The 16675-nt window shown below is 51.4% G+C and overlaps 1 protein-coding gene across 3 annotated transcripts in view; it reads right to left on the reverse strand.

Moving 5' to 3' along the window:
- The window catches only part of RNF43 (ring finger protein 43), a 122019-nt gene that overhangs the window by 51188 nt on the left and 54156 nt on the right, over window positions 1-16675 (reverse strand). For all 3 annotated transcript variants that reach the window (XR_010593862.1, XM_065573283.1, XM_065573284.1), the window contains exon 2: window positions 3103-3225. Coding sequence is in view for 2 of the 3 variants with exons in the window: in XM_065573283.1 (XP_065429355.1) it covers window positions 3103-3225 (123 nt within the window). In the remaining variant the exon portion in view is untranslated. The remainder of the gene's footprint in view (window positions 1-3102; window positions 3226-16675) is intronic.

The following is a 16675-nucleotide window of genomic DNA, read 5'->3' on the forward strand; positions in this document are numbered from 1 at the left end:
CACTCACTTTCACCAGGCTGGGGCAGGGGGTTGGGATGCAGGAGGGGGTGTGGGGTGCAGGGTCTGGGAGGGAGTTTGGGTGCAGGGGGGGTTCAGGCTCTGGGCTGGGGAAGGGGGTTGGGGTGAAGGAGGGGGTGTGGGGTGCAGGGTCTGGGAGGGAGTTTGGGTGCAGGGGGGGTTCAGGCTCTGGGCTGGGGAAGGGGGTTGGGGTGCAGGAGGGGGTTGGGCACACTGCTCACTAGCAGAAGAGGGATCCAGGATGATGGACATTTGCCATGGGTAAACTGGGGGCGGAAAAATCTCTGTTACATTCTCGGTTGCAAAGATCCATCACATTAGCTTCATTAATTGGACATAGGACTTGGCTGCCACAACTTGCATCACTCACCAGTGTGGGGCTTCCTTATATCCTAGATAACTTTGGTCATGGAACCTCTGAGCCCTGCCTGGACAGACTCAGCAAGCAGCAAGCATTGGACCTGACCCCTCCAAGCACTGAAGCCAAGAGGTGTTCTCTGCACGTCTACGAGATACTCAGTGCCTAGTGGCAAAGACCCACTGAAAGAGGCCAAGCAGGAAAGAAAAGGGGCAGCACCTAACTCCTCAGCTGAGCAAGTGAGGAGCAGAAAGGCGTAATTCCCCCTCTCACAGCGAAAAACAACATAACAGACTAATCATTGAGGACAGAGTAAAACCACAGAAAACAGGCTCTAAACATCAGAGGCCCAGTGCTGTCACCTGACTCATGCGGATAGTACCTTACGCCAGTGAAATCAGAGGGACGCCTCGGTGACTACGGTACAGCCTCATGTGAGTGGGGACTGGGCCCATAATGGCTAAGAAATAAGTTGCTAAGCAGAGCCTCTCCCAGAAGAGAAACAGTCCATTCTAAGGTTGCAAAAGACACTCGTCAAAATAGGGTGTCTCTACATTGCAAGCTCTCTGTGCAGGCCCTTCATTTCACTCGTCTTGGAAAGCTCGCTTGCAATGCTGCGCCCAAATGTGAAATAAGAATAAATTCCTTATAAAAAACTAAGTGAGGAGGCTGTCAAGGTTCATAGAATATCAGGGTTGGAAGGGACCTCAGGAGGTCATCTAGTCCAACCCCCTGCTCAAAGCAGGACCAATTCCCAACTAAATCATCCCAGCCAGGGCTTTGTCAAGCCAGGCTTTAAAAACCTCTAAGGAAGGAGATTCCACCACCTCCCTAGGTAACCCATTCCAGTGCTTCACCACCCTCCTAGTGAAATAGTGTATCCTAATATCCAACCTAGACTTCCCCCACTGCAACTTGAGACCATTACTCCTTGTTCTGTCATCTGCCACCACTGAGAACAGTCTAGATCCATCCTCTTTGGAACCCCCTTTCAGGTAGCTGAAAGCAGCCATCAAATCCCCCCTCATTCTTCTCTTCTGAAGACTAAACAATCCCAGTTCCCTCAGCCTCTCTTCATAAGTCATGTGCTCCAGCCCCCTAATCATTTTTGTTGCCCTCCTCTGGACTCTTTCCAATTTTTCCACATCCTTCTTGTAGTGTGGGGCCCAAAACTGGACACAATACTCCAGGTGAGGCCTCACCAATGTCGAATAGAGGGGAACAATCACATCCCTCGATCTGCTGGCAATGCCCCTACTTATACAGCCCAAAATGCCGTTAGCCTTCTTGGCAACAAGAGCACACTGTTGACTCATATCCAGCTTCTCATCCACTATAACTCCTAGGTCCTTTTCTGCAGAACTGCTGCCTAGCCACTCGGTCCCTAGTCTGTAACAGTGCATGGGATTCTTCCGTCCTAAGTGCAGGACTCTGCACTTGTCCTTGTTGAACCTCATCATATTTCTTTTGGCCCAATCTTCTAATTTGTCTAGGTCCCTCTGTATCCTATCCCTACCCTCCAGCATATCTACCACTCCTCCCAGTTTAGTGTCATCTGCAAACTTGCTGAGAGTGCAGTCCACGCCATCCTCCAGATCATTGATGAAGATATTGAACAAAACCGGCCCCAGGACCTACCCTTGGGGCACTCTGCTTGAAATCGGCTGCCAACTAGACATGGAGACGTTGATCACTACCTGTTGAGCACGACAATCTAGCCAGCTTTCTATCCACCTTATAGTCCATTCATCCAGCCCATACGTCTTTAACTTGCTGGCAAGAATACTGTCCCAAACAGAACCATTGAAAATTCAAGAAAATGCTGCCGTAAAGCTCCGTGTTCTGCCTTAATGCTGCCCTCTTGTGTGTATGCTGGATTCACAGAGTTTAAAGCCAGAGGGGACCACTAGCGCTTGTGGTCTGACCTCCTGTATAATACAGGCCATCACGTTTCACCCCATTGCCCCTGTATAGGGCCCAATCATTTGTGTTTCGCTGAAGCATCTTCCAGGAAGTCGTCCAGTTTGGATTAGACGACACCAAGAAACAGAATCCACCACTTCCTTTCCAAACTGTTTCCAGCAGTTAATCCCCCTCGTTGTTAAGTATTTGTGCCTTATTTCCAATTTGGATTTGTCTGGCTTTAACTTCCAGCCCCTGAGTCTTGCTCTGCCTTTCTCTGCTAAAGAATTGCAATACCAGCTTTCATTACAGGGCCACAGATGATGTTTTCCGGGGATCTTGCCTCATTCAGTGCACAGGATAAATGGTGCAAAATACAATCCTTGCGCTGCGAAGTGTGGCCCTAGTGGCTGTGGCTGACGTCTGTTGGGCACATAGAACTGACTGGAGCGGGCAGGAGAGCACACAGCGTGTGTGGAAGGGCAGCAGCGGGTGGGGAGTGGGTAAGCTGTGGAGAGGAGCAGGGTTTCCTTGTGATGCTCGCTAAGGGTCACCTGTCCTGAAGAACCAAGGCTCAGATTATGAAAACGTTACACTGTTTACAAGGCTGTTCAGTCCCAAGTGCCATGAAGTTTGGATACCAGGGCCAGCCGGGCCCCCACGTGCAGGAACAGACTGGCTCAGAGCCCCTCCAATGGGACCAGAAACCAGATCAGTCCTCCTGCCAAGGGAACAGAGACTCCTCCCGCATTCCCCTTTATTTCTGCCTGTCCCTTTATCCCCATGGCCCAGGCCGTTTCCGTTCAGCGCGTTCATGCACATACCTTGTTGGCCAATGACAGACAGGGGTGCAGATCTCGATCGGGCCGCTCGAGTTTGACAATAGTGACAAAGCCGGAGCCGGTGTGCTCGTCCTCACTGGTGTTACACAGAGACAGCGGGTGGAACTGTGGACACAAAGGAGGAGGGAACTCAGATCTCATTGAGCACAATGGGCGTGTCAGTTTTTATTTTAAACAGTGGCCATCCTGCTAGGTCTAGGTAGTGCGCGGGATCCCTAAGCTGACATGCAAGGAGCTGAGCAGGGTCAGGCAATTAGTCCAGTGACCAGGTGGGATTTACACACTGTGGCGTACCCCTGCCCACAACCAGTACACCAGGCCATGCCCGCCGATCTCAGCCATTGCACAGCGTATGGGAAGAGGGTCTCCATCAGCCAGGAGCCAAGCCCAGGGGGGGTGCAGGTGCCTTTGCAGATCAGGTCTCACTTAGAAACTCCTTCACAAAGCAGCAAACTCCAGTGCATTGCCCAGTGCAGCGAGAGCTGGGCTAATGAAGCCTGAGGTAGGGCAGGAGCCTGCTGCTCTAAGCTTTGCACTCACTAACCAGCCTTTGCTGTTTGGCCGGCGTTGGAGGCAACGCTTCTGAAGTGGGGTGAGTGCCCAAGAGCGGCAGTGGGGGCGGGGGAGGAGTAGAAAAGCACCGGTTACCATGCCCTGGTGTCAGCTCAAGGGGTCCCACAGCAGGAACTGGAACGCCCGGCTCAATCCCCTACAGGCAACACATGATCTGATTGGAACCGTTCATCCAAAGGTCCCAACATGCTTTGCCACTCTCAGTTCTTCCAACCACCCACTCCCCAGGAACCAGGTCGCTATCATCATCCCATGTTACAGAGGCAGGCAGGGGCTTGTCCAAAGTCACAGAGTCAGTGGCAGAGCCAAGGGTAGACCCCAGGAGTCCTGATGGCTGGTTCCCCCTACTCTGACCACTAGACCACTCTGCCTCTTAGATTAACGGCTTTTAACTGTTCTGGAGCATGTGACTAAAATCGCATGGAGGCAGCCTCCCTCCCTCCCCAGTCCTGGACCCAAAGCCACACAGACCACATGTATAAAGGCAAATTGCCTTTGAGTTCGCAACCGCATCAGTCACTGAGGCAAAACTGCTAGAGACCCACTGGGACCAACTCCATCCCTGATATGCAAACTGCAGCTACAGACAACTCCCGGTGCGAATCAGCCTCGTGAGAGGATGCAAGTCACTGGTGCCTCCGTGGCTTGGTGGGCTCCCACCTGCATAGTGGCCACAGAACCCCAGTGCTTGTTATCCAGCCGTGCAGGAACAGGGACATGAAGGGGGTGTAAGGAACAGAAGGGCACGGCTGGAATTGCTGGGGCAGGCACAGCTGCATGCGTTCTGGGGCCATAAGGCATGGGGCCAACTCACAACAGCCTATTGTCTGAGATGCACATCCTGCCTCTTGCCTGGCCAGAGTTATGTGCAACAGGGGCCTGTTTCCCACTCAAACTCACTGTACCACCCTTTATGTGTCTGGGATCCAGCCAGGCCACCCAGGGCACTCAGTTTCGTATCTGGCCACCTATGAATCAAGCCATTTTTTCTCATAATGACATCCCAGGAGGGCTCTTCTCAGGTCACTTGTTGCTGAGAGTAGAAAGGAAGGATGGTCTGGTGGCAAAGAAACTGACTAAATTCAACCCTTGGCTTTACTACAACCTTCCCGTGACCTTGGGCAATCCTATCTCGCTGCAGCTCAGCTCCCGGTCTGTGAAATCCTGCCCCACCCCCGGGTGTTGTGTGGGTAAATTATTGTGGGAGAGGTGCTTAGATGTTATGAAATAAGAAAAGTGTCTAAATACGTAGGATACTGGAGAATAAAAGCTTTTTTAGCACACTAAGACATTGGAGTAAGAGAAATAAGTGGGAGAGTTCAATGAACAAACCACAAAGAATGAGGAGGATTATGAATTTGGGCAAGATTCTCAGACCTGAGGGAAGGTTGCCAACCCTCTAGGATTGTCCTGGAGTGTCCAGGAATTAAAGATTCATCTTTAATTAAAGATTATGTCATGTGATAAAACCTCCAGGAATACATCCAACCAAAATTGACAACCCTTCAATATGGCTGCATGCAAAGAAGGCTTGTGTGAGCCACAGCAAATTCTGCTGCAAGGGCCTTGCCCTCTGTGGCATTCAGTGCTGCAGATTCTGCAAACTTAAAAGTAGGAGGATGAATCCTGGCCCTGTCCACTGCTGTAACCAGCCAGCTGGGGGAGAGTGCCCCAGCCCAGGCACTGCCTCTCCCCCATGCAAGATACAAGCCCTCATGCGGGGGGCATATTGGGGGTGAGCTAGAGACAGAAATGGATGGCGGCATAGACAGTACATGCTCTACTCTGGCCAGAGAAGTTGCCATAACTTGCAACCTGCCTGACGGCTGTTGATTTCGGAGCCTTTAGGTGAGCGGTTTTCAAACTTTTTTTTCTGGGGACCCAGTTGAAGAATATTGTTGATGCCCACGACCCAACATAGCTGGGGGTGAGGGGTTCAGAGTGTGGGAGGGGGCTCTGGGCTGGGGCTGGGGGGTTTGGGGTGCAGGAAGGGGTTCCAGGTTTGGGGGGCTCAGGGCTGGTGATTGGGGTGCGGACTTACCTCCGGTGGCTCCTGGTCAGTGGCACAGCCAGGGTGCAGAGACAGACTTCCCGCCTGTCCTGGCACCGCGGACAGCGCTGCGCCCCGGAAGTGGCGAGCAGCAGGTCCGGCTCCTAGGTGGAGGTGCGCAAGCGGCTTTGCACGACTCTCACCCACAGGCACCGCCTCCCCGCCCCCAGTTCCCCAGAGCCGGTGCTCGGGGCAGGGGGCAGAGTGCGGAGTCCCATGGCTACCTTGCCTAGAAGCCGGGACCCGCTGCTGGCCACTTCCGGGGCACAGCGCAGTGTCGAAACAGGTAGGCACTAGCCTGCCTTAGCCAGGCAGCACCACCAATGGGACTTTTAACATCCCGGTCAGAGGTGCTGACCAGAGCGACCCAGTGCCTGACATACCGCGACCCCGTACTGGGTCACAACCTGAAGTTTGAAAAATGCTGCTTTAGGTTACACCAAGATCATTTTCAAGCTTTTCTCGGCTACCAGGAGGGCTGCTAGAAATGTACATTTTAATGAAAGCTGAGATTCCCACACAATTAACCAACTCTAGATCTTGGGCCTTTAAGAAGAATACCAAATATTGGGTCACTCACCAAAAAAAACAAACAAACAAAAAACCCCCACCAGAGTTGGCAACACTGGGGACATAATAAAAAGATGTAATAATTAATGGTGTAGAGATGATAGATTGAGAGCACATAATGAGAACATGGGGAGCATTCGATAATACTGAAAAGCAGCAAATTCAAAACTGAGAAAAGGAAATACTTTTTCACACAATACATAATTAAACTGTGGAACTCACTGCCCCGGGAAGTTATTGAAGCCAAGAATTTAGCAAGATTCAAAGGACTAGACGTGTATCTGTATTACAAGAGCATCCAGAGTCACAATAGTTAATGCTAAAAGAAGAGTTTTGGAAGAAAGAGAACCCCAGGAGATACACCCTTCTGGTTCAGGGCTGATGCCGATCTCGGACTTTGAGGGATCAGGATACACATTCATGGGTACAGAGTATTCCGCAGCTGCTACTGTGGGGTTTCTGCGGCTTCCTCTGAAGCACAGTGCTGGCCACTGTCAGCCAAAGGGCACTGGATTAGATGGACCTCAGTTGTGAGGCAGGCTTGGAATTCCTGTGTTCCTACAAAATAGGAGTGAGACTTTGCCAGCGGAGAGTGCAGTGGGGAAAATTCCTAGAGTAAGGAAACAAGGAATGAAAAATAAAAGAGAAACAACTGTGAGCATCTGCTGCAGCCCACAAAACTGGTGGAGAAAGAACAAAGCAGACCTGCACCAGCTCGCCCAGTGCAGCAATCCCTGCTGTGCTCATGGGTCACAACAGAATGAAACCAGCATCCCTGCCACCCCAAACTCTGGAAGGACATGATCAAAGCCAACCATATAATGAAAAGGAAATAAATGACAGTCACCCAGGCCCCTAACTTACACCTCTCCCGATGGAGAGCTCTCAATCCCCTCCCTCCCCGAGGCCTCCTATCCCAACCAGGGCTCTTTCACTCCCCCAGGGCTTTGCCTTCCTCTCCCTCCCATGTTCAGGATACAAAAACAAACAAACAAAAAAACCCCCTACATTTTTGATTGACGATTTAATTATTTGCTCCTAGAAAACTGGCCAATGCATTCGATTAGTTCCATGTGCTGCCACCTGATTCCTCATCCCTGCCTCTCTAGGTCACCCTCCTCCTGGCATCCTCCCCCTCCTCCACCACGAGGCTCTTTGGCCTCCCATTCAAAGCCCTGCAGAACACCACCCCTAGCGACTTACTGGCTTTGCTCACGTTTCACCTGGCCCCCTCTGCCAGCCTGGAATGCCCCATTTCCTTACACCATGCCCCTGAGCTCGCTGGAGCAGGGACTGTGTCTGTCCTGCACCCAGTATGACGGCCCCACCTGGCAGGGCCTCTGACAGCTTCCCTCAGCTAATAAAATAAAATAATAGCATCAATCATCATCATCTGGGCTGCCCAAAGAATTCCCTAAAGCCGCACACGCTAGTCTAGGTCACACAGCCACTACCCTGGGTGTGATGCTACAGCACTCAGATAGGTAGAGGGCTGGAATGTGGAGTGCCCCTCCTGGAGGCTCAGGAGGAGGGGAGTTTCATGGGGCTCAGTATTGAGACAGGCCCATTGTACAATTTTTATTAATGATTTAAACAAGCTACCTTCGTTTCTAGGCGACTTTGAGATTGGTGGGGGATAGGGTGCCAAGGGCACTGTGGTGATGGGGTACCTGAACCAGCTATGAAAGGTAAAATACTACAGCAGAGGTTTTCAAACTGTGGGGCGTGCCCCCTTACAGGGGCATGGAGGAACATTCAGGGGGGCTCGCGGCGATGCCCGGTGGCTCGTGCCAGGCTTGCACGGTGGAGCCGAGGCCAGCTCCCATGGGGGGCAGGGAGGGAGTGTCACTCCACCTCCGACTCACCTCAGCCTTAGGCCTCCCAGATCCTAAACCTGCTGGGCTGCCAGCACTGATTCGGGAAACCCAGAGGCCTGCTTGTTTGTGTCCCGATCTGCCTTGCCTGGCTGGGCCCAGCCCCAGGGGAGGAACAGTACAGGCTTAGTAAGAGCCAGGCCAAACTTTCTCTTGCCCTTGAGAGAGGCTCCTGCAGTGGAGGGTGGCTGTGGGGGGCTCCCTGAGCAGGAGCATTGCCAGGGGAGGCCTACAGTCCCTTTGCACTGGGCTACTGTGCAATGAAGGTTTCCCTGCTTGGTGTTTAGCTCTGTAAGATCCACATGGCACTAATCACCCCCAGACCCAGACTAGACAGGGCTGGGCCTTTCCCTAGAATGCCGGCCCAGCAGCGCTGGGTCTCACTCTTTGTTTCTTTTGGGAGGTAGGGAGCACAAGCCCTTCAGGCCTCTGTGATACCCTTGTTCAGGCCAGGAGGGGCCCAGCCCCACTGCTGCACTGGGCCTGGTGATGCTGGCAAGGGCCAGGAAACCAACTATGACCCCAGGAAATGCAGAAGATCGTCCCTGGGGCTGGTGGGGCCCTGGGACCAGAATGCTGGTGGGAGGCCTGGAGTTCCTCTCTTCCCTGAGGGCAAGCAGCCAACCCCTTGACTGACTCAGCCCCTCAGGGACAGCAGCGACCTGGCTTCCAGGGTAGCGGGAGGTAGGGGGCTGCTGGAGCTCAGCACTCTGATGTGTGGGTCAGTGACTGTGACTGCAGCGTTTGTATGGCCCATTATTATGGGAGTCCCCTGGGGCCCTGCACCATGTCCTCACCAGGCCTGTCCAAAGCTCGCTGTGGCCTGATCTGTTCTTCCAGCCCCTAGCTCCTGGGTGCTGTAACATGCAGGTGTTTCCATAACCCGCCTGGGCCAAGAGCCACGTGGCTGCTTTGTTACAAACCAGTGCAGCAAAAAACACTGGGCAGTTCAGGATCCCAGCTATCCTGGACATGCTGAGATCTGATCATTGAAACCATTGCACTTATCTGGCCCATTCTCTGGAACCTAATGGAAAACGAGGGGCCCTGTAAACTGAGCTGCCGTGTCCATCCCTGGGCCTGGGGGCTGATGCAGCTTATGTGCGAGATAGAGAGAACTCCAGGGGAGGTTCACTTCATGCACGAGTGCTTCTTTGCTATGTGTGGCTTGTGTAATTGTGCATGAGACCCTGTGATGAGAACGAGATGTAAGTGAGATCAGAAGGAGTGCGGCAGCATCTGGCTCTGGGTGAAACGAGCCTATCCACTCCTGTATCATCGCTCATTGCTCGGAGCTGCCACACTTGGAACGTAACAAGGTAAAGTTCCCCGCTGAAGCTCAAAGGCTCCCTTATTGTTCCTCTAAACCTTTTAGAATAAGGGCAACATTCTGCTCTCCGTCACCCACGTGTGAATCTAGTGCCCCCCACTAAAATACATTTCCCCACTGGGGTCACCAGAATCAGAGCTTGGCCCTTTGATCATACTGTTATAGTCATAAATAAAGTGTAATGAATGAATTTCTATGTACTAATCTACGAGAGACTGTCCTTGAGAGTCAATGTACTTTAGGTGGAGGACTTGGGGGAGCTGAGAAAATTAACAAGTAGTTATTGTTCTTAGTCCAGTCTCCATGATAACAATGATAAAATCTTTCCCCCTTTATTTTGGAATGCCAGCCCCCAATCTTGGAAGAGGCCTGTGATGGCAAGTTGTTTTGCACCTTGCTTTGCTGTGCCCATGAAGCCTGTTGCAATGAATATTATGATAGAAAACTTGCACTGATTTGTATGAATAAGAGTATTGCCAACCTCAAGCATTCAAAAATCATGAGTTAGATCCCCCCAAAATTATGAGATTGCCTTAAAAATCAAGAGGATAAGTGTGGGGTAATTTAAGTGTAGAGTAACTATATTACTTCATTCTCCATCATCCTTAGCACCCTGCAAATACATCATGGGGGTGCACAAACCATCACTGCTGTCCCTGCATCCTGCCCCCACAGTGATAGGTGCATTTTCTGATTGCATGTAACATTCCTGCAATCCAACAGTGCCTTAATTCCGCTCCTGGTGAATCGGTTCGCCTTTCATCTCACACACATTGTGCAGTGCACAGCAGAGCACAATAATGCAGCTGGTATTCACAACACTGGCATCCAAATGGTTCTGAAGGCAGCAGCATCTTGACTTCAACCTTCCAAATGCGCATTCCACCACCATCGTACAGCTCCTGAGCATGTAACTGAACCTTCTTTGCCAGCCTCTGAAGTCAGGGAATGGTTTCACAAACCATATGTAATGATCCTCACTCGGGGGGGGGGGGGGGCGCGGGGGTAGTTGATAAGGGAGCATCACCTAGTGGTCAGGGCTTAGACCCAGGACTTGCTGGGGGGGTTGTTGGTAGGGGAGTGTGAGCTCTCCCTCTCCACCAGACTTTGACCCAGAGCCCTTTGAGAGCTGTCAGTGATCTGACAGCCAGAGTTGCTTGAGGCCACCCTCCCTGGACGGCTTCCTATCACTCCCCCCATCCTGCGATTGTCCCAACGTCACCGTCTGGGTCTAGGCAGCATGAAGGGTGTCTGCTCACCACAAAGCACCTTCTGGCTGCTGCCTGTACCAGGGTAGTGCTCTCTCTCTCTCCCCCCACCCCCGTGGCACAGCCCCCCTCCTGGGACAGCTCAGTCCTAGGACTTTCCCCTGCTTCTCTCTCAGGCTGTCCCTGCAGCAGGTCCTCCCTTTCCTCAGGAAAGGACCTTTGGGCAGTGTGACAAAGCTCTGTCCTTGTCTCCGTGGGTCCCACATTTCCTGGCAGATTTTGCTAGCCTCAGAGGCTCACTGTGACCCTCCACATAGCCCTTCTCTCTCTAGAGACAAGGGCCACAGCCTACTGAGCCATTTTCATCATAAGCCAGCGAGGGAGGTGAGGAGAAGCTATCCTCCCTTGCAGTCTCTGTTATCTCTCAATCTCAGTGATTAACCAGAGGGATAAAGAGGGGAGCCCAGGCCCACCCTCTACTCCAGGCTCCAGCCCAGGGACCCTAATAGTAGCAGCTAAGGTAGCTGACCTTTTAGAAACAAGACATGTACAATTCCCTGGGCTATTTCCCCACAGCAGCCCCCACTTCCTCAAGCTCCATTTCACCCTTACCTCAGGGCCTCCTTCCTTGTGCCTGATATGGTGTGTACTGCTCAGTCTCTCCAACAGCGCAACTTCCTCCCACAGCTCCTGACATGCGCACCTCCCTGACTCACTGGGAGGCTTTTAACTAGTTTCAGCTAGCCCCTGATTGGCTTCAGGTGTCCCAATCAACCTAGTTGTCTCCACTGCATTCTGGAAGGATTTTAATTGGCCCCAGGTGTCTTGATTAACCTGGAGCAACTACCATTTGGTTACCATGGTAACAGGGATTTGTTTAGCCTGGGGCTAACATACCTGTTCCTCACTACTTTACTGTAGCCATCAGGCCTTGTCCCATCACAGCTGTTATCTAGGGGACAGATTCTGTCTGTCTGTCTGTCTTTCTTCCCTCTGCTCTGCTGGAGCTGCAGGTTGCAGGTCTGCTCTCTTCCCTGGTCTGCCCTAAGGGAGCTGCTCCCCTGCCTTTTAACTCCTCTTCCAGTTGGTACATTTCCTACAGGTGTGGCAGGGTGGGGCTGCCTGGGCCCAGAGCAGTTCCTTAACCCCTTGTTACCCAGTGTGGGGGTTGTACCACCCCATCACACCATGGCAGAAGGGGATACGTGAGGTCCCCTAGAACAGTGGCTCTCAACCAGCGGTATGCGTAACCCAGGGGTACTCAGAGGTCTTCCAGCATCAACTCATCTAGATATTTGCCTAGTTTTACAACTGGCTACATAGAAAGCACTAGTTACGTCAGTACAAACTAAAATTCCATACAGACAATGACTTGTTTATGCTGCTGTATAAAATGTAAGTACAATATTTATATTCCAATTGTTTTATTTATTAATTATATGGTAAAAATGAGAAAGTAAGCATTTTTTCAGTAACAGTGTGCTGTGACACTTTTTGTATTTTTATGTCTGATTTGTAAGTAAGTAGTTTTTAAGTGAAGTGAAACTTGGGGGTATGCAAGACAAATCAGACTCCTGAAGGGGTACAGTAGGAAAGGTTGAGAGTCACTGCCCTAGAATAACTGTGGAGACAGATTCCATTTGTAACAATGTCATCAAGAGGGAGTAAGGTCCCTGCTTATTCATGGAGGTGAAGTTCTGATCTTTGGGAAAAAAAACTGACATAAGAACATAACATAAGAACATAAGAATGGCCCTACTGGGTCAGATCAAAGGTCCATCCAGCCTAGTATCCTGTCTATCATCAGTGGCCAGTCCCAGGTGCCCCAGAGGAAATTAACAGAACTGGTAATCATTCCCAATTGCTCATTCCCAGCTTCTGGCAAACAGAGGCTAGGGACACCATTCCTGCCCATCCTGGCTAATAGCCATTGATGGACCTATCTTCCATGAATTTATCTAGTTCTTTTTTGAACTCTGTTATGGTCTTGGCCTTCACAACATCCTCTGGCAAGGAGTTCCACAGGTTGACTGTGCGTTGTGTGAAGAAATACTTCCTTTTGTTTTAAACCTGCTGCCTATTAATTTCATTTGATGACCCCTAGTTCTTGTGTTATGAGAAGTAGTAAACAACACTTCCTTATCTACTTTCTCTACACCAGTCATGATTTTATAGACTTTAATCATATCTCCCCTTAGTCGTCTCTTTTCCAAGCTGGAAAGTCCCAGTCTTATTAATCTCTTCTCATACGGAAGCTGTTCCATCCCCCTAATCATTTTTGTTGCCCTTTTCTGAACCTTTTCCAATTCCAATTTTTTGAAATGGGGTGACCACGTCTGCACACAGTATTCAAGATGTGGGCGTACCATGGATTTATATAGAGGCAACATGATATTTTCTGTTCACCATGCACCTTGCCAGTACATCCCACACTGGTGCCCCTGAACCCGCCTCTGTGGTTGACCAAAGCCTGCGTAATGATGGAGTATCATCCTTTATAGCTTGTACTCATTTGCTCCTTTTGGAGAAAAAGTTATGGGCACGTAAGTCCCATCAATAACCCCAGTGCAGTTTTGAAAGCCCAGTCTCTCAAAGCTGGCACTTATTTCAGTAGCATTGTTTATGCCCACCACTTTCGGGTAAACCACAGTCCTGACCTCTTTGCAAACTTCCAATACCTGAACCCCCACAGTTGACTTGCCAACAACATACTGGTTTGCCATGGACTGGTAGCAGTCTGGAATAGCCAGCTTCCAGATGGCTATAGCAACCTGCTTATGGACTGGTATGGCTTCCCTCATGTGTGTCCTGGTGCTGAAAGGTCAGTGCATAGTGCTCACAACATCTGCTTCTTCATGCAAAAGTTCTGGAGCATCTGTTGGTCATCCCAGGTCCACAGAACAATGTGATCCCACCAGTCTGTGCTTGTGGCCCTGCTCCAGGAGCTGCTACCTATGGACAGTCGGCAGCAGGCATCAGCTGCGTCAACTGGGCTGTGGATGCCATGGCTGGACTCTCCTCTCAGAGCTGCCTTCAACAGGACAAACACTGAAATCTCCACCAGCACTCGCAGATGCTCTGTCTGAATCCGGACATAGCAAGGAACCTGTGACCAGGAAAAGGTCGTCCACCAGTGCTGGAGCCACGGTGCTGACTCCTGTTGCAGGGAATATGCAAAATGGCTCAGCTGGATGTGTGGGTGGGCTAAGAGCACTTCCGGCAAGTGCCGCGGGAGAGAGAGAGACAACTTCTCCCACAATACGTCACAAATCAAGCTCTGGAGCTAGTAAGGGTGCTAAGAATCCTGGGATATGCTCCCCAGAAGCCAAAGCTTCTGACACGTCTGCATACTACAGTATGGATGTGCTGGCACAGGTCTGAGGCGTCCATAGCACTCACAGGTGAACCTTACAAAGAACAGGTTTGCAAGTGTGGGTCACATGGACTCAGGTTTACTACACAGTGTAGACAGATCCTGGGGGCAAGGGTAGAGGGCTGGTTCCACCTCAGGCTATGCTGAATTCCTGAGAGGCGAGCACATTTCTGGGATTGCTCAGGGGCTGTGATGTACTCTTACTTGGGTATCAGCTGGCAGGGCTGCTTGGAAGCTCTTTGGGGCAGGGTCTGTCTCTTTGTTCTGTGTGCGTCTAATGCTCAGCACAATGGGGCCCTGAGCTGTCTGGGCCTCCTTGGCTTACCACAGCTCCCAAAGGGGCTGGGTGTGTGAGTGAAATGCTAGCAGTGGAGTGAGAGGGGTGATGTAAGAATCCAGCCAGGAAGCCAAGAGGGCAGTTGTTGTGGGATTAATGGTTAGGATAATGCAGAGACCCTCATTTTTATTCTATATTGTGAGGGGCCAGTTGTGGGTCTGTTTGTCCCTGTGGTCTGGCTAAGCTCCCTTGCCAAGGAAAGGCGCTTTGCACAGAAAATTTCTGCTGTCGGTCTGTCCCTGTCCTGCCGGGTGGCTGCTGGCACAGAGGGTGTGCCTTGCACACTAGCCAGAGCAGGTTAACATGAGAGCACCAACAGGGCCGGCTTTAAGGCGATTCAGCCGATTCCCTGGAATCGGGCCCTGCGCCCCTCAGAGGGCCCCGCAACGTCCCGAAGGAGCTGCCGCCGAAGTCCTGCCACTGTCGTCGTCGGCAGCTCAATCGTTGCCGCTCTCTTCGGTGGCATTTCGGCAGAGGGTCCTTCCTCCTCGGCAGCGATTGAGCTGCCGCCGAAGACAGCGGCGGGACTTCGGCAGCATCTCCTTCGGATCGGGCCCCGCGGTGCCTAAAGCTGGCCCTGAGCACCAACAGCAGCAAAACAGCAGGAGTATTGGCCAAGCTCAGAGCCCCCTAGTCCCCCTGAAGCCTATTCATGTGAGTGCCTACTCACTGATGTGTGTCAGAAAATCTACAGCTGACCCTAAATGGACTGATTGGCTCAGAACTAAACCACGGGTGGAATTAGTGGAATGGAACTAGCCAAATCCTCAAATGAAATTAGCTGCCAGGTAGCCACTGGTGCAGAGTCCCAGAACGTGATTTGCACCTTTTCTGACCACCCCTCTGCCTCGCTCTCTGAGCAAGCAATGGCCACCATTCAGGACTGCAGGAGCAGAGATGTGGCCGATGGGCCCATCCCCCGTCCCAGGCAGACCCTATGCTTTTCTTTTAGAAGCAGGTTTTTCCACAGAGCTCAGCACGTCCGGGTTGAATGGACGTTGGGTCTCAGACACTTCTGAAAATCTGGTCCTTATAATCTTGAGTGAGACAAAAACTGGGCAGACCCAGTTCTTGGCTAGTGAGCCCCAGAATCCAGGGGAAAAGCTCGGCCCCCTGCTCAGGACCCCGCACCATCTCAGTGAAAACTCAGCCAGGGAACTCTCTAGGCTGGACCTGGGTATGTCCAGGGAAGGCTTGGGGACACCGCCTTTGGAAAGGGAAATATAATGGGATACAAGCAGTTTCTCCTCACTTATTCCAGCTTCAGACATGGCTAACGCTCTTGTAATGTACGTGCCCTATCTGGAAACGATTTAAATACGAAATAGGGACTCAGGAAGCTGCCGTATGGCCAGCCAGAACTCCTTCGTCCGCACGCAGTGGGGACAGCAGAGCTGGGGGCAGCACCACCGGGAACAGCAGGAGATTTCCACAGAGCTTTGGAAGGGAGATTTGTATTTTATCAGGAGCAGAGGGCTGGCTCAGGGTGTGCAGCCAGGGACTATTTACGTTGTCAGATACAGAGCTGGGGCAATCTCCTGTCACTGTCCCCAGTAACTCCTGTCTCTCTGGTCTTCCTGCTGTGATGCCATAACACCTGGTGGTTTCTTTTCTGAGCGATCAAAGTGGCAGCACCCAAGGATTACAGACCTGCCCAGATCATAGCTCGGCAGCTTTCAGGTATTCTAAACACAGCTTTATAATTCCCTTGTGTAATTTACATGTTCTTATAAAGCATTGGTTGCACTCAGGTTCTGCACCAATTTAATTGTATAGTAGCAAAAGCATGAAATAGGGGCAAAACTTCTGTGCAGACAAGGCCTAAGCGAGTTCTTGGCAGCTGTCTAAGGCAGTAGTAATAATCGTGGCCGTGTCCTCTTAAAGCAAAGCAAGTTGAGAGGGGCAGAATAGAGAGAGGACCCAGGATCTCCTCAAAAGCAAACTCCAGTTTCAAGGCAGAAAGGATGCTGGAGTCAAGGTGAATTTGGCAGAACTGGAAGTAAGGAGATGAAACCCTGTGGGAGCCCTGTCCTCACTGCAGGGCTGAGTGCCACCCCCAGCGCCAGCCTTAGCTGAAGGAATTAGAACCCCAATGATTGACGTGTGTCTCTCTTAGTTACTCTTCTGCTTACACCACCTGAAGAAACACTGCAGCAGGTCCATCTTAGGACTGGTTGTCTCCTCAGTACGTTTCTCCCTGCTGTGTCCAGGGGAACTCGCTTCCTCAGACTTCCCCAGTT

This window comes from Chrysemys picta, chromosome 19, assembly GCF_011386835.1.
Source record: "Chrysemys picta bellii isolate R12L10 chromosome 19, ASM1138683v2, whole genome shotgun sequence".
NCBI lineage: Eukaryota > Metazoa > Chordata > Testudines > Emydidae > Chrysemys > Chrysemys picta.